Source organism: Panthera uncia, chromosome D2, assembly GCF_023721935.1.
Source record: "Panthera uncia isolate 11264 chromosome D2, Puncia_PCG_1.0, whole genome shotgun sequence".
Taxonomy (NCBI): Eukaryota; Metazoa; Chordata; class Mammalia; order Carnivora; family Felidae; genus Panthera; species Panthera uncia.
Window position 1 is genome coordinate 37779945 of NC_064818.1, and position 17204 is coordinate 37797148.

Consider the following 17204-nt stretch of genomic DNA (forward strand, 5'->3'; position numbering starts at 1 on the left):
CTGTCCTTCCAGCCTGTCCCCCTCCAATTGGGCCAGCGCCCTGCAGCCCCGCTTAGAGGCCTGCCTCAGACCTGCTTGGCCATGACCGTTCAGGCCACGGGGCGCCATGGATCTGGACCCCGGCCAGGCCTTTGCCAGGCTGTTGCTGAGCTGAGCTGCCAGCATGAGAATGTCCCGTCCTGGAGTTCACTAGATGAGGGATGTCTGTGCTCCAGGGGCTGCATCTCGCTAGTTGGGGAAGTAAGACCAGTGAGGCGACTTGGGAACTGCCAGATCCAGGCAGGGTTAGGGTTCAGTGACAGGTCGGCCTGGCCTTGGGGTTCCAAAGGAGGAAAATGTCTGTCAAGAGGCTGCCCAGACGACATGGGCCTTGGTCTTCAAGGGTTTGATCGGAGAGCTGGGCAGGTGCCTTCTAGGAGTTTGAACTGGCTTTCCCTCAGTGGGCCGAAGAGCCACTGGCTGGTTACCCAGTGCCCTGCCACCTGTACCACTGGTTCAGCTCCCTGTATGTGCTCACAGAATGATGGAGAATGCAAAACAGCAGCCTCTCAGAGATGGGAGAGCCCTGTGCCCTGGAAGGTTTCACGGAGAAGTGATGGATGACCAGCTGCTTCCGTGGAATGTGGCCTCCTTAACATAACACTTCTTTCTGAGACCGGTTGGTCTCTACTCATAGCTTCATGAATTTCCCAGGAAATTCCCATAAGGGGCATCACCTTTTAAGTCCTCATGTAATTTCCCAAACCAGAAGGAAAGAAAGTTGAAGAGAAAGTCAAGTATTTTCACAGAAAGGAAACTTTTCTGACCATCCTCCTCCACAAGTGTATTGAGTGACGTGGGGACAGAAGCCCCTCTTGCCTTATAATTAAGGAGACCCTAACCCAGGTGAGCTTGAGGACCCTGTGATGTCCAGGATTTGGTGTTTGAGATGTGTGGCTGTTTGAAAACTCAGGGGTCCTTGTCTGTAGGCTCTGAGGACAAGTAAATAAAAGGGTGAGGGAGCCTTGGAAGCCTGAAGCCCCAGGCTCTCTCTGGGGAACTGTGTGACTGTCGCATGGTCACAGCCATTTACATTTTTGTTCTAATGTTTGTTTATTTTTGACGTGGGAGAGGGGCAGAGAGAGGAGGAGACACAGAACCCAAAGCAGACTGCAGGCTCCGAGCTGTCAGCGCAGAGCCTGACGTAGAACTCAGACCCACAAACCGTGAGATCATGACCTGAGCCGAAGTCGGACGCTTGACCGACTGAGCCAGCCAGGCGCCCCGTCGTGGACATTCAGAGGAAAGGTTACATGGAGGTTGGTGCCATAGCACCAGGCTGGGAGTTGGGGCCCGTGACCCCTCGAGCCGATAGGCACGTGGTGGCACTCGTTGCCACGCAGGCCCCAGGCATCAGAAAGGGCCAGCCGACGGCAGCCCCGTGGCAGTTGCTGAGGGTGACGGTGTCAGGAGGAGTGTCGGGTGCCCGCACGTTTGGGGAGGGCTTTGTGGTCTGCGGAGCAGTCAATGGGCCGTCTTAGAGTCTGGTCCTGATGAGCGAGCTGTAGGTAGGTGTGTGCTCTCCACTTTATGGGGATGTGCAGAGCTTCGGGCGGGAGAAGGAGGGCCGGGAGAGGCCAGCCCAGGGCAGCATGGGGCCTCAGGCCCACGGTCCTGCAGCTGGACCCCTTCACAGTCCCCGCAGCGGCCCAGACTGGTTGCCGGCAGACGTTTCTGCCTTCTTCTTGCTCATGAGTGGTTAAAAAAGCCATTTGTGATTAGCACATTGTCCATATGCAAATCAGTGCTGCAAAAGTAATTAAAAGCCTAATAATCTTGTTTACACTCTTCGTTTAATTACAGCCAGAGCCCGCTAGAGCTGGGGAACACTCGGGAATCAAGGGGTGCTGCCCTTCTTCCAGGAGAGGGGTTTGCGGCACCCCCAGAAGAGAGGTGCCTGGGTGCGGCCCCGGTGCTCCCCTCGGTGCGGCAGGTTGGGGCACAGGCCCTGAGCCAGGCTGTGGGAGGCGAGCTGCTGCCCTGGCATCTTCCAGCTGGGGAACTTTGGGCAGCTCTGTAACCTCTCTGTGCCTCAGTTTCCTCATCTGTAGCACTAGAATAACAGCAGTGCAGGACTTGGAATGTGCTTGCCGCCGGGCCTGGCACACAAGATGTCCCACAGGCCAGTCATTATTCCCCCAGCCCTCCGCTCGGTGCCGGCAGACTCTGGCGCTCTCACTCTTGTCAGCTGACGAAGAAGGAGTCATTCAGAGCTGACCCCTGGTGTTCTCCTTTCCTTGGTCACATCACACTACCTTCACCGCCTTCATTGTTAGCTGCTTTTGTGTAGCCGTACCCAAAGCTCAGAGGGTAACAGGCCCTTCTTGCCCCCAGAAAATTAAAAAAAGACAGAGAAAGCGAGGAAGAAAGCAAGAAAAGCAAGCAAGGAAAGAAAGGAAGAGAGAGAAAGAAAGAAAGAAAGAAAGAAAGAAAGAAAGAAAGAAAAGCAAGGAAAGAAAGAAAGAAAGAAAAGAAGGAAAAAAGAAAAAGAAAGAAAGAAAGAAAGAAAGAAAGAAAGAAAAAGAAAGAAAGAAAGAAAAAGAAACGAAAGGGGGATTGAAGGACCCATAAATCCTGCTCCATCGGTTCCAGATTGCTAAGATACAGGATCTTTTCCTTTCCTCCTTCCTATTGATAAAATTTAAAACCCTGTAATATGCAGTTAGCGACGCATTTCCCTCTATGTTTCACCACAGGGAGGAAAGGAAGCGGCCCGAGTCGTTGTGATGATAGAGAGCAGTGTTAATGGTCCCCCTAAATTAAAGAGGGTGGGAGCTTCAGCTCCTCACTGGCTTGGTGTTTCATTAATGGTAACTCTACAGCCTTGCATGGAGACGGGACCAATATAGCCAGATCAGGGAAATTAATTAGGGTCTGACAATACCCTTAATAGGAATTCGTTATTTCTCCCAAATAAAGTGGCTGTTAGAAATGCAAGGGAAGAAATAACTCAGCCCTCCCCTCCTCTTCCCTCCATGAATGTCTGTGTAGACACTGCCACAGGAGGTACCCGGGAGCCAGGAATCATCACTCCCTCTTGCTGGGCTTTACTCATTTTCTCACATTTAGCAAACATCAGTCAGTGCCCATGGAGCTGCCAAACAGACATGTAAATCGTCTACTATAACTGCAGCGTGAAAAGCTCTTTCATGTGACAAAAAGAGCTGAGGGAATAGAGGAAAACGTCCTTGCTTCTGCTTAAGAGAATCACAAAAGGGAGTATCCAGGCTGGGCTTTGAAGTATAGGTAGGAGTTCACTAGAAACAGGAAGGCAGAGGGACACTGAAGCAAAGCCTCAGAGGCTTAGAAAACGAACAGGAATGATGATAACACTCCCTCTCATCGATAGCATTTCTGCAGAACTTCTAAGCACCATCATTGTATGAGCAAGTAAGCATGGGTGCCTACCTACATGCAGTCAGGCTGGAGAAACAGAGAGGAGAGCGTATGTACAATTTAGCAGGGACTCTGTGCCAGGCACTGTGCCGAACTTGTATTCGTATGTTTCATCTTAGGAGAGCGTTCATCCCATTTTACAGATGAGGAAGGTGAGCTGCCTTAAGTTCAAGTTGATGCAAATTGTCGGTAGCAGAACCCAGGTTTGACCCTATAAAGAGTCTAGGTTTAGAGCCCAGAAACTTAGCCTCTGTACCACAGGGCCTCCCTCTGCCATTTGAGTAGTAGCCTCAGAAATGTTTGGTTGGAGTCCCTGAATATCTGCCAGGATACTTGGTGCGGGCCAAAGCTAATGATTTGATGGATAGAGTGTTTTTTCCTGGGTCACTGTTTGGGTTTTCTCTGCAGCCTGTCTCTCAGACCAAACTTTACAGGCCCTCTGTCCCTTCATGCTGGGCAGCTTCCCTGAGAATCCTCAGGAAGCTGTGCCCCTTGGAATTCTCAGGGACTGCGAGATGTCCCTCATAGCGTGTGCTGCCCTCACATTATCCCCATCTTCCAGCAGGGAGGCGCCATCTTCCCCGATCCTTAGCTCCCCGAGACAGTGGGGCGTGGTCAGACCCATCTGGCAGTCTTGCCCTGGACAAACTCTGGGACCCTGTGAGCCTCAGCTCCTAAGAGATGCATCTGTCGAGCCCACGTTAAAGGGAATGTGTTCTCGGGTGAAAGTCCCTTCACACAGTTCCTTGCTTCTAGAAACCACGCGATAAATCATAACAACGACAGCAACAGCCAGCAGTTTTTAGGTGCCTGCGTTATGCCAGATGTGGCCATTGTGCCTTAGACGTGTGAGCTCGTATAATCCTCGTGACAGCCTTCTGAGAGAAGTACTAGTATCCCCATTTTACAGACAAGGACACTGAGGCATAAAGAGAGTAAGGAGCTGCTTCATTAGCTTCCCTCTGTCCCTCTCCCCAGAGGGCAGGACCTCTCACTTCCTGGGTGCCGGTGCCCGTGGGGTCACAAACGCACTGTGAGTGGTCAGCAATCGGAATTAAGGAATGGGCGCCGTTTTCCCTTCTCAGGCATCCCTCTGAGGAGAGTGTGGAGAGGTGGGCTTTCTCTCTGGTTAGCAAAGGCTTTCTGAGCCCTATAGGTTTGAAGACATCATGCCAGGCACGGGTAGCCTAACTCAGGACTCCTGGGGCAGAAGGAAAAAGGCAGGAGGGCTCTCATTTGGGCCCCCAGTCGGGCCCTAGGAATGCGAGGAACAAGTAGAGCTCAGGCCAGTGGATGCAGCAAGGGCTTCCTGAAGGAGGTGGCCTTTGGAAGAGGAGCCTGGGAAGGACGAGTGGCATTTTTTTCAGGGTGAGGATACAGCATCCCAGACCGGGAAGAGGCACAGAGATGGGAAAGCACCTGTCCCCGTATTAGGGAGCTTTTGGCAGGCAGAGCCCTGCTGAGATTCCAAGTGGCTTCTGGGACTGCTGTCTCTCTGGGTGGATTGGATTCTTAGGGCAGTTTTGGCTGGGCTAGACTGCAGCTGGGGGGAGCTGTGGCATGAAACCAGGCCGTGCTGGATTGAGGGCGCACAGAAGGAGGCAGGATTCCTAAGAGTGGGATTCTCTCAGCTCCAGGGGCCCTGGCCTCCCTTTGAATTGCAACCAGGTATGGGTAAGAGGAGAGAGTGGTTCCCGACCTGGGCTGAACTTATCTGCAGGTTAAATAGTATTTGCCGGAGGAAGGAAGAGTCTCAGAACTACACAGCCCTACACAGGCCTTCTAGGCCTCTTCTTCATCACCCTGGGCCCCCTCCCACACTGGAAGGGCCCAGGAACCTGGCTTGTCCTTGCTCCTTGGGCACAGGGAGCCGGAGCCGGGCAGCCCCCCTGGCGGTGGTGTCTGAGTCCGGGCAGAGGCGTCGGCAGGGCTGACTGCCATGGGCCTGTGGGGGCGAGAGCCTTCACTGCGACAGCAGGAGCCGTCTCCCCAGGAGATGAGTCACAGCCGTGTTGGTGCGGCTGCCACTTCTGCTTCTGCAGCAGGTGCGAGTGGGGGCGAGCAAGTCCCCGAGACCGCCCCTCCATGCGTGTGCCTGTCTCTTCCCCCGCATGTGCACAGCAGCATGTCAGCGGGGCTCATGTGCACGCACACATACGTGTCCCCATCCACACGCGTGCGCTCCTGGTATGTGCCTGGGCTCTGGGGTGAACCTTGCAGCCCGGCGGTGCGATGCCCAGTTTGGGAACGATGGTTCCAGTCGCTTCTCACCGGCTTTGGGGTGGAGGGGACGAAACAGGAAGGAGCTGGTTTCCGCCCACAAGGCCCACCCACGGAGCTGCAGGGCAGTTGGGAGCCTGTTTGTGGGCCTGTGCAGTATCCTGGTGAGCCGGGGCCTCCCCACCCGAGGCGGTGAGACAGCAGCTGCCGGCTCCCCGCCCAGGCTTCAGGCGGGGCCCTGCCGGGCTACAGGGGCTCCCGGAGGGCTTTGCTTCCTGAGCCTGCCGAGTGCGTGCTAAACGGACACGAACCTTGGGCAGAATGGGCCATCAGCCTGGAGGGTTGATGGGAGCTTGTGGGGCAGGCGGACTGGGGAGAGAAGACAGACTCACCCTTGTATTCTGTTAAGCTGATGGGAGTCCCGTGTTTAATCCTGCACACCTAGAATGAGCCTCACAGGACAGCTGGTGTCTAGGGGTCTCCTCTCCGTTGTTTAAAACTGTCGCCTGCAGGGCCTCCCTTTGAGACTGTGGTGTGCCAGGCCCGCGACCAGATGGTACCCCAGCCCTCTGTGACTTGTGCCAGAGAGGTGGGTCTAGCCCAACTGTGCTGACGAGCAGGCTCGTTGCTTACTTGCCTGTGCTGCTGCTGCCCCCCCCCCCCCAGCTCTCTGGGCACCCAGGTCCCCATCGGCCATCCCAGATGCAGAGTTTGAGGTGTCTGTCACCTTTGGCCTGTGCATCCCGGCCTCACCCCCCATCATCAAACATGATGCAGACACGATGCTCCCAGCAGGAGCAGGGAGCAGGCAGGAGGGCTGGTTCCCGAGGACATTTCCTCCCCTTCAGGTTCTTGGCCTGCTGTTTGCCCCTGGAAATCACGAGTAATGCTCCAGCCTGTGTCCCTTTCTAGTTGAGAAAGCCCTTTTGTCTGCGTTCGTCTCTCTGAGCCACATCAGACTGACACGACCGAGGCCTGTGTTGCTCAATCTTCCTTGACTGAGACCCAGAGTAAATGCACGTATTAACGGCTGTGACCCAGGACCCGCTCATACGTGTATATAAAATCAAGATGTTAAGTTCAGGGAATAATATGTATTCTCACCACGTGTTCATGCTTAACTACTTTCTGTTTTATTCCCTCTTTTTTTCCCCTCATGCTGGTTTGATGTCTTGACCCGCTCGGGTTTCATGACCTACAGCTTAAAAACTCTGGAAAGTGGGGGAGTACCATTCTTAGGCCCATTTGGCAGGAGGAACTTGTCCCCTGAGCCAGGGAGGGACAGGACTTATATCCAGGGTACCCCCCCCCAAAAAAAAAAAAAAGCCAGGATAGGAGGCAAAGGGAGCGGTAGGATTTCTCTGAGACCAGGAGGTCGGGGCAGGCCACTCCAGTGAGGTGACTTCTGAGCAGAGATAGGAAGGAAGCCAGGGGCTGGCCAGTCAAGAGGGTGTGAGGCCGGGGAAGAGCAAGCCTGGGCAGACAGTGCCCTGGTCCTGCCCTCCAGTCCGACCGCCCCTGCAGGGCCCCGCGTGCCTTGACTGTGTTGACTGCCGAGGGTTCGGCCTGGCAATAAACAGGCGTGAAACTCAGACCCCCGGCTCCTCTCTGGCTGCTTGTCATGCAGGACTATGTCTCCTTCCTATAAGTCCTGACCTCTGGGCTGGCTCCCAGCACCCCCAGGGCCTGCTAAGCTGGGGTAGAAGCTCTCCAGGAGTGAGTGAGAGCTTTTGCCTCCTGCCGACTTCCTGTGACGAAGGCACGAGCCCAGCAGAGGCACGAGGCACTTTCTACCACGCCACCCTCCTCCAGGCCTCCTTCCCCCATCCTGGTACCCAGCAGTGCTGCCCGGCAGGCCTCACTGCTGCCCGTCGGGGTGCTGTGCAGGGCCACTAAAGCAGATGTGGGTGCTCTGTTTCTCTGCTCCTTCTGGGGCCGTGTCCGGGATGTTCTCCTCGTGAGAGGTGCCAGAGTCCAAGCGGAACAGGCTCCAGAGGAGAGACAGCCCTGGCTCAGCACTCATAAAGGCTGGTCCTCGGGCGTGTTCTCGATGCTGTAACCCCAACAGCCCTCTCCCTCTCCCTGGAGTCACTCTTTGCAGCAACTAACAGGAGGCCATTAATGAGCACTTACTGTGTATAGGATGGGGTGTTGGGCCTAAGGTTAAGTCCTTGCTTCTGTTGTTTAGGGGCTTCCCAGGAGATGTCACCAAACACAGTGGGTACATCTGGGCCTAGCGACGAGACTGGGGAGACGTGGGTACGGCTGCTCCAGGAGAGCTGGGAGCCAAGCTGGGAGGCAGGGCATGCTGATGAGCCGACAGGGTAAATTGCTCTGAAGTGTGTGAATTTGGACTTTGCCTTGTAAACACTGAGAGCCAAGGAAGGTCTTTGATCACGCAGAGCGTCTTGGGGGTTGGAGGGAGATTAGCTTGGCAGGGATGTGCAGGAGAGACTGGGGTTGGGAGCAGGGGAGGAAGCATGGCAGGCAGGCCTGTACCTGTGATGCAGAGTCGGGAAGGAGACTGACGCAAGGAAACTCCTGCCAAAGTCCAGATCCGCAGGGCTGTGTGGCCAACCTGCTCTGAAGGGTCAGGAGGAAGGGGGAAGAGGTGAAATTCAAGACTGGGGCCCTTCCGGCCTTTTCTGAGAAGGGACCGGGAAGTTCCAAGGGGAAGCGGGTGTGGGGGAACCAGAGCTTTCTGGAGGGACCACTTCATGTCAGAGCGTGGTTGGAGGAGGAGCTCAGGTTGGGCCTGCGGCTCTCTCTTCTTCCTCGCAGCGCGGCCTGTGGACTTCGGTGGCCTAAGGTGAGACAGACAGCCATGGGGGTGTCCCCAGCGATGCGGGGAGAGGTGGTCGCTTGGCACAGTCTGTCACCGTGCGATGTCACCTGTTCGGCGTCAGACAGCCTGTCAGGGCTGGGGGTCTAGAGCTGGCTGAGACGGGGGTCACCTGGGCTGGGCTGGGAGCTGCGGAGCGTGGTGGAGTGGCGGGGCCCTCCTGTGTACGCGGCCCCTGAGAACCCCCCTCTGTCTCCCTCTGCAGTGATGGGTCGTTCCCCTATGACTCTGTCCCTTGGCAGCAGAACACCAACCAGCCTCCCGGCTCCCTCTCCGTGGTCACCACAGTTTGGGGAGTGACCAACACATCCCAGAGCCAGGTAAGAGCCTTTCCTGCCCCCAGCCCCGGCCCCTCCCAGGCAGGACCATCCCCTGAGCCCCGGGGCCTTTGGGTCCCCGTCCCGTGCCAGCCCTCCTGACTCTCCCGGGCTCTGCCCGGCTGGAAAGACCGGCTCTCAGGGCACACTCAGCTGTGGGCACGCCTCTACCCTCCACACCTGCCTCAGGAAGGTGGCAGCTGGCCCCTACACACCGTCCCCGGTCTGGGGCCCTTCCTGGGGAATGAGTCTCATCTGACGGAGAGCCAGTTCTTCCCCAGCCCACGTTTACTTTGGTTGGATAAATGGGAGAACTTCCTGGCTGTTACTGGCCTCAGGGCCCCAGTGTCTGGGGTCTTTGACACTGGGTAACCTGGGTTAGATTTTAGCAAAACGGTGAGCTTTCAGCTTGTGACAAACCCCTCCCCACACGCCTGGCCAAACCTGCCTCCTGCTCTCGCCCCTTCCTCTTTCCTCCACTCCTTCCTCTCCCGCCTGCCCAGCCTCTGCCATGGCCATGCGGAAGGCTCTGGGCTATTTGCCACCTGGGAGGGCACCACTGGGCCTCCCTGCAGTCTCGGGGCACAGGGGCCCCTCGGCCAGCATCCCGCCACCCTCCGGAGCTGGCAGATGGGCTTCTCTTCGCCCTCACGGAGCAGCATCCCAGGGCCTCTGTGTGGCCCGACCCTCCGGGCATCCAGGACCCTTGGCAGGGGGAGGGCTGAGAAGTCCAGTGCCTTCCACCTGGCACCAGGGGCAGGACCAGCCCTGCCTCACTCGATCACAGGCTGAGGCCCTCCTCTTCTGTGCTGCCCGCTTCCGGGCTGCATTACCCCTTCGAAGCATTCATATGCTCTGGGAACAATTCATGCCTCCACTTTTCTCCTCCTTTCTCTCTGTTCTCCCTCTTTCACCATCGCAACCGCCCCCTCCCCATGTCTCCTTCTTCCTCCCCATGCCACCTGGGGTGCCGCTTGAGTGACAACCACTCTCTGCCCACAGGTCCTCGGGAACCCTATGGCCAATGCCAACAACCCCATGAATCCAGGCGGCAACCCTATGGCATCGGGCATGACCACCAGCAACCCCGGCCTCAACTCCCCCCAGTTTGCTGGGCAGCAGCAACAGTTCTCGGCCAAGGCCGGGCCCGCTCAGCCCTACATCCAGCAGAGCATGTACGGCCGGCCCAACTACCCCGGCAGCGGGGGCTTCGGGGCCAGGTGAGCAGCCTTCCACCCAGGAGGAAGATTCCAGTTTAAATGCCAGCACCGTGCTTCCTGGCACATCATTCCCCACTTTGAGGCCGATCTGTGAGTCAGACACTACAGCAGCTGCCGTCAGGCCCGTGGTGATGGGACCGTGTGCTTGGGCCTCAGAGTGACCCTTGTGCCTGGTGTCTGTATATGCTGGGACCCACGGAGAGGGCGGCCCCAACAGCGGGGGGAGAGCTGCTCCACGCAGGTCAGGCAGGTCACCGCCCTGCCGGTTGTGGAGGCAGAGATGCACGAGGTCAAGAATCACCAGGGTCAAGAGGAAGGGAGGAAGGGGCACAGAACCCCAGGAAGATGCTGCAGGGATGTGGGGGGCAGGCAGAGGCAGCCCATTCCTCCTCAAGACCACCTCTCGGGCTTCACCCCTCTCCGCGGCCCTCTAGCGGCCGCGAGAGTCCGTGCCGCCCAGCACCCAACACGGCGGCTTGCTGGTCACCAAGTGACACGAAGGGCTGCCAGCCCACAGGAGGCCCCGCGCCCCTTTGGGTTCTGAGTCTAAACACCTCCCCTGTCTCTGAGCTGGGGGTGGGAGGGCTGGGAATGATCCGTCTTCTCCCTCCCAGCCCAGGGCTTACCGCGGTTCATCTGTAGATTCAGAAGGTATCTAAGTCTTCCCTTCTTCTCGCTTGCAGCTACCCCGGGGGTCCTAACGCCCCCGCAGGCATGGGCATCCCTCCGCACACCAGGCCGCCCGCTGACTTCACTCAGCCGGCGGCTGCTGCCGCAGCAGCTGCAGTGGCGGCGGCGGCGGCCACGGCCACGGCCACGGCCACGGCCACTGTGGCAGCCTTGCAGGAGACACAGAACAAGGATATAAACCAGTACGGACCGGTAAGGGCCCCGCCAGTCCCAGTCGAGCCTCGGCCCACTCAGCAAGGCAGGCAGCCCCGGGGAGTCAGGCCTGGGGTGTCAGTGCCCTGGGTGCTGGGAAAGCTGATGGGGTCGGTGTGTGTTTGGGCTTTCTTGGAGGCACGTGGAAAGGTGTGTGTCAGGACGTGGGTGTGGCGGGGGTGGGGGGGTTTGTGTTTGTTCCGCGTGGGTTTGTGGCTCGTGCGTGTCTGAGAATGGGGAAGAACGTTCCTCAGTGCCCTCTGGGCTGCTGCTCGCCCAAGAGTGGACTCCATGTCTAAAATGTCTTGTCACCAGTCTGTCCCCGTGGTGGCCTCTGAAGACCATATACTCCTTGTCATCCCATCTGGGGGTTGAGCCCTGGTCCCAGTTCTGCTCCCCTGACCTTCAGGACGGATGGCATGTGAGGCGAGGGGGTTCCCCGCAGGAGTGCAGGACAGGGGACAGGAGGTGGGGACCGTAGGATGGGCACAGCTGGGACTGCCTCAGACTGCCGATGGAGGATGTGTCTCCATTGGCCAAGGGCGGGGCCAGGGCTTCCAGGAAAGGGGCTCCTGCCTCCATCCTCATCCCCCCCCATCCTTCCACGCCCCTCCCCACCTCTGCACCTTCTTCCCGTTCCCTGCCTGCCTCCCTGGAAATGCTGCCTGCTCTCTGGAGTGACTGCGCCCCCACCCCATAACACCCTTGGGCTGCATCTTTCCCGTGTGGCCTGCAGAGGGCAGCGGTGAGCCCAGGGGGCCAGAGATTCCCTTGGGGCCTGGTCACCAGCTGCAGCCACACAGGAAAGTGCCCCCCAACCCAGAGCCTCCCACCTCCCCCACCCTTCCCTCCCTGCACTTTCAATGCATGTGGCATTTTATTCTTTTTTTTTTTCTTCTTCTCCCGTTGAAGGTCTGTTCCTCTTTCCAGATGGGTCCCACCCAGGCGTATAACAGCCAATTCATGAACCAGCCCGGGCCGCGGGGGCCTGCCTCCATGGGGGGCAGCATGAACCCCGCAAGCATGGCGGCTGGCATGACACCCTCGGGGATGAGCGGCCCTCCCATGGGGATGAACCAGCCCCGGCCGCCCGGCATCAGCCCCTTTGGCACCCATGGGCAGCGGATGCCCCAGCAGACCTACCCGGGGCCCCGGCCCCAGTCCCTGCCTATTCAAAGCATAAAGAGGCCATACCCGGGAGAGGTGAGTGTGACAGCAGGCAGGTGGCGTTCACGGTGGGAGCTGGGGGCGGGGAGGGGGAGGGGGGAAACCTGGGGCTTGAAAACACAGGGACTGTGGGCAGTACTTTGGAAAGGGTACGAACTGACCTGGACAAAACCTGGACCAAAAGGCCAAGCCTAAGGACTGAGGAATCGGGCTCCAGGCTTTAAGACCAGCTCTGCCATTTCCCAGCTGGAAGTCCTTGATCAAGCCGTGTCCCTTCTTGAGTCTTGGTTTTTCACCTATAAAAGATGGTGACGGTCCAGCCCACCTCCTGGGGCTGCTTGGAAGATTTGAATGAGGGGCTGTACCCAGGGCGCTTGGCCCCGGGCAGGCACGGACAGCTGTAGCTGCCGACTGGCTACTGGGTGACTTGAGTAAGGAGCGAAACCTCCTCGAGTCCACATTCCTCACATCCGCATGAGGGCTTCTCACTTCCAAGAGCAAGAGAGGAGACAAAACCCTGTACATATCTAATGTCTGTGCACGTCAGAGAAGTGATTGGAAGGCAGGCAGCGTGCTTCTTAGGGCTCTTCTCCATCAACTGTCAGCTGCTCTTTCGGGAGGAACGTTGCCTAATTGGCTGCCCAGCCAGCTCAGCCAAGGGGGCGGTGAAGATTTAGGGAAGTAAAACCCACACCTGTCCTCTGGGAACCGAGACCTCAGCAGGAAAGAGAAGGTCTAAGCGAGAACCCATAAGGCAGTGATGCACGGTGGGGTGTATGGAATTCAGCTTGAGGTCAGAGAAGGAGGACTTCCTGGAGGGGGTGTCATAGGGCCTTCAGTGAGCAACGGGAAAACAAGTTGGCAGCAAGTGGCCTATCTGGGTAAGGATTTAGTTCAGTAGCAAAAGACACAGGGCCCCTAGAATCCTAGCCCAACGCCCACGCTCCTCAGGGAGCCTGCCTCGATTCCTTACCTAGGCGAGGCTCCCTGCTGAGCAATTTCCCGGCAGCTGTCTGTTTGCTGCCTATTCTCAGACCCGCTTCCCCCTGCGTGTCTCAGAACTGTGGCCTTCAGCTTGGGCTTGCAAGTGGGTTTAGAGTCCAACCTTAAGTTCCTCGAAGGTCTCTGTGATTCCCTCAGTATTCACCCTAGCTCGGGCTTGGCCATTGTTGGAGGCGTCCTGAATCCAGTTAAGGGAGAGGTCAGGGACCTCCTCAAACACCCAGACACTCCTGGGTGGGCACGGGTGCAGGGAGGTACCAGCCAGAGAAGGACCGTGGCTGTCAAGGCCCTGGCTGTCCTTGTGCTGGGGGCTCAAGCCGCTGGCCTCTGTCTCCCACATACAGCCCCCCACATGAGCTCTGGACCCTCTCTCGCCCCTTCTGTGCTCACACTCCCAGCGTCCCTGCTGGCCGGGCTAGAGATGCATGTGCAGACCCAGACTCAGGGCTGCAGGCCCCCAAGGAGGTGATGGCAAGAAGGGAGATCGGGAAAGGAACTCCCAGTCGTTGCTCTGACATCCATCTGTGCCTGCCCCTGTGCTGCACTGCCCAGGGCCCGCCAGAGGCCTTCATTTATGTTTACTAAATCATCCTCTTCGTAGAATGCTGATGCTCCCCGGCTACAAAACGCCTGGCTCCAGGCTGTGACGCCGGGTAGTCACGTGGCCTGACGCTGCCTGGGAAGGCAGGCCTTCCCTCGCAGCGGTGTGCTTCTAGAACCTTTGAGCTGTTGGCACGTTGGGCCGGGGGCAGGTGCCAGACTGCCCCGTGCCACACAGGACTCCTCCTCTGCAGTCTGGTGGGAAGGCCCCAGCCCCCACCCGCGTTCCTCCTCCGGTGACGTGACAGGAACCCCACTGTCACACAGTGCGGCCACCGTATCGCAGCAGTATGAGTGGCAGATTCTCTGACACTGGCGTGGACACCTCCCTCCTCCACCGCTTACCTTCAGATCCTGCTTTCATTTGTTGAGCGAGGATTTATGGAGGGTCCACTGGGCCTCCATAGAGAGACAGTTACTAAACCAGGAGTTTCAACAGACAAGGGAGAGGGAACCAGCGACTCCATAGGACGTGATGGCCTGGAGTGTCTGGGCGGCAGGTGGCCCCTGAGGGTCACTTAATCTTACAGAGGGGGAAGGCAGCTACGAGGTGGACATCGGTGTGTCATGTGTCACGTTGTAGATCTCCGAGGACAGTGGTCCTGCCCCTCCCTGGAGCTGTCTTCTCTCTCAGTTGCCTGTCTTGAGAAGGGTTGTCTGGAACCTCCACAAGGCGGCTTCTTCCCACCCCTGCAACATGGCCCAGAATGGAGTGGCTGTGCGTTCTCTTGGAATGGAGTGTGGGCTCTGGGGACGGTGCCTCCCAGATTCAGCCTCAGATTGCAGGGGTCGAGGGAGTCCCCTCTCTGGAAGCACATCCTGTTGTCTGCCTTCCCCCGTCACGTACCAAGTACTAGGAGAGGCACAAAGGGGGCTTTGGAATAGGGCCCCCTCACGATGGCAGGAATGAGAGGCTCTGAAAGTGCCCTCGGTTCGGGGAGCAGGGTACTTGGAGAAGACATCTTCACGGTGAGAGGGCCTCCAGCCGCACAGCCAGAACCTAGTGTCTCAGAGCAGCAAGGGCCTCAGACATCATCTGGTTCAGCCTCCTCTCTCCAGGTGGGGGAGGAGGCAGTTTGCCAGTGGAAAACAGCAAGGACAGAGGTGAGGTGGCCGTCTGGTGAGTAGCTTGGCCCCACGACACTGACACACCTTCTCCTCTCCTTTGCCGCCACAGCCCAACTATGGAAACCAGCAATATGGACCAAACAGCCAGTTCCCCACCCAGCCAGGCCAGTACCCTACCCCCAACCCCCCACGGCCGCTCACCTCTCCCAACTACCCCGGGCAAAGGATGCCCAGCCAGCCGAGCACGGGGCAGTACCCACCCCCCACGGTCAACATGGGGCAGTATTACAAGGTGAGTTCTACCACCCCACAGGCCCCTTCCTCCCTCCCCACCTCCCATCCCCACCCCCACCCGTGTCCTCTTGGCTCTGTGTTCCCCTGAGGCACCAGGGGGCAGGCAGAGACTTCCAGGATGTGTCATCTTGTCCTCAGAGCCATGCGTGCAGCGACCAAAATGTCCGTTCCTGTTCCCACGGGCTCAGACAAGGGTTTTCTCCTCTCCTTTCACTATTTACAGCACACGGGATAATAATTTAAAAAATGCATTTTTTTAAAGGAAAAAGCATCCACCTAGATATATTAATATTAGTTCTAAACCTTGTTTCGCTACAGGCACATGGGCATCAGCCTGTTCTGAGACTGTTACTAAGGCTGTAATTTTGAATCTGTTTCTTTCACTTGATGTGAAATCACAAGCGTGTCACTTATTGCTACAAAGTCTCCATGGTTTTTATTCTTTTAAGGATGTTTAACATTCTACAGATACATAACCACACCCTATTTTATTGTTCACTTTTTATTGGATATTTGGGTTGTTTCTGATTTTTCACTTTGGAAGTAACACTATCACAGATATTTTCAGGTACATAGCTTTTTCCTGCCTCTTTTTTTTTTTTTTTTTAATGTTTATCTATTTTGAGAAAGAGGGAGGGAACAGAAGCAGGGCACAGAGAGAAGGAGCCAGAGAATCCCAAGCAGGCTCCGTGCTATCAGCTTAGAGCCCAAACGGGGCCTTGAACTCAACTGTGAGGTCATGACGTGAGCCAAAATCAAGAGCCGGACGCTTAACCGACTGAGCCACCCAAACGTCCCTCGCTTTTTCCTTCTTCGGGATTGTTGTAAAGTACATCTCAGGAGTGAAGCCTGCTCTAGAAACACTTTTACGTATATTTGGCGAGAATTCATGCTGACTTACATGACCACCTTCACTGCTCCAGCTTTAACACACTAGGTGTTTCTGGTTTTTTTGTAAACTCATGCTGTATCACTAGCTATGGAAAGAGAGAGGAAATGCTGTCCCCGCGGGTGACCTGCTCCACCCCTGTCCCGCTCTGCACCGCAGCACTGGATGGGCCTCACCAGCATCCCCTGTATGGTACCGCTGGCCAATTTTCACATCAGGAAAGAAAGCAGGCTTCTGGTAGCTTTTCTGCCTTCCACATTCATCACATTGTTTATCTTGTTTTAACAGCCAGAGCAATTTAATGGACAAAACAACACCTTCTCGGGAAGCAGCTACAGTAACTACAGCCAGGGGAATGTCAATAGGGTATGTTCCAGTTTTCATCCTAGCTCTAAGCCCCGTGCACCTGTGTGTCTAAGGGGCCATGCCGTCCCCGGGCCCATGGATCAGGGTGCATTCCCGGGTCGTCAGCTCTGGGACACAGTAATGCCCAGACGGAATCCACAGGTCCAGGCAGGTGGGCCAGGGATGCATAAGGACTGGGACCAGAAGGGTGAGGGGCTCCTGGGGTGCCAGTTGCCCAGGATGCTACAGGCCCAACTCCATCTGGGGACCCCCTGAGCTGGGGGGGTTGGAGGGTATGGCCTAGAGTCATTATGTAGGCAACCAGAGACCTGGGCTTCACCCCAGCTCTCCTCTCCTCCTGAGATTGCATTAGACTAGTCCCCCCTACCCTGAGTCTGTGTCCCTGTTTGTCAAGTGGGCAGGGGACCCTGCACCTGCCTAGCACTGCAGTGCCGTGACCCAAGTGAAGGGTGGGAAGGCCCTTCCTAGGCCCACCTGTCTTCCAATTGAGACAGAGGCCTTAGTGCTGACCAGGATAGACGTATGTTCCGAGGGGTGGGGGAGGGCTCTCTTCCCTTGAGGGACCAGGAACCATAGTCCCAGGACTGTGGGGTGGGTGGGGTGTATGTCCACAGACATAGTCCCTCCTATCCCTGTGACCCCATAACCTATGTGTGGTTTCTCTTTCCCCCCAGCCTCCTAGGCCGGTTCCTGTGGCAAATTACCCCCACTCACCTGTTCCAGGGAACCCCACGCCCCCCATGACCCCCGGGAGCAGCATCCCCCCGTACCTGTCCCCCAGCCAAGACGTTAAACCACCCTTCCCGCCTGACATCAAGCCAAATATGAGCGCTCTGCCACCACCCCCAGGTGAGTGCCCCACCTCCTCCCTCTGTCTGGCCAGCCCCACCTCCTCCCTCTGT

General features: G+C 57.1%; 2 protein-coding genes across 6 annotated transcripts in view; both read left to right on the forward strand.

Annotated features, from left to right (window-relative positions):
* Positions 1-17204, forward strand: part of RPS24 (ribosomal protein S24) — a 1165472-nt gene that overhangs the window by 1128253 nt on the left and 20015 nt on the right. The gene's annotated exons all lie outside the window — the stretch shown is intronic.
* ZMIZ1 (zinc finger MIZ-type containing 1) overlaps positions 1-17204 on the forward strand; it is a 233722-nt gene that overhangs the window by 199884 nt on the left and 16634 nt on the right. For 4 of the 5 annotated variants that reach the window (XM_049646263.1, XM_049646258.1, XM_049646260.1 and 1 more), the window contains 7 exons: positions 8703-8817; positions 9817-10034; positions 10718-10916; positions 11829-12119; positions 14863-15045; positions 16225-16302; positions 16977-17151. In XM_049646263.1, the coding sequence (XP_049502220.1) occupies positions 8703-8817; positions 9817-10034; positions 10718-10916; positions 11829-12119; positions 14863-15045; positions 16225-16302; positions 16977-17151 (1259 nt within the window). The remainder of the gene's footprint in view (positions 1-8702; positions 8818-9816; positions 10035-10717; positions 10917-11828; positions 12120-14862; positions 15046-16224; positions 16303-16976; positions 17152-17204) is intronic. The other variant, XM_049646262.1, reaches the window with a different exon arrangement.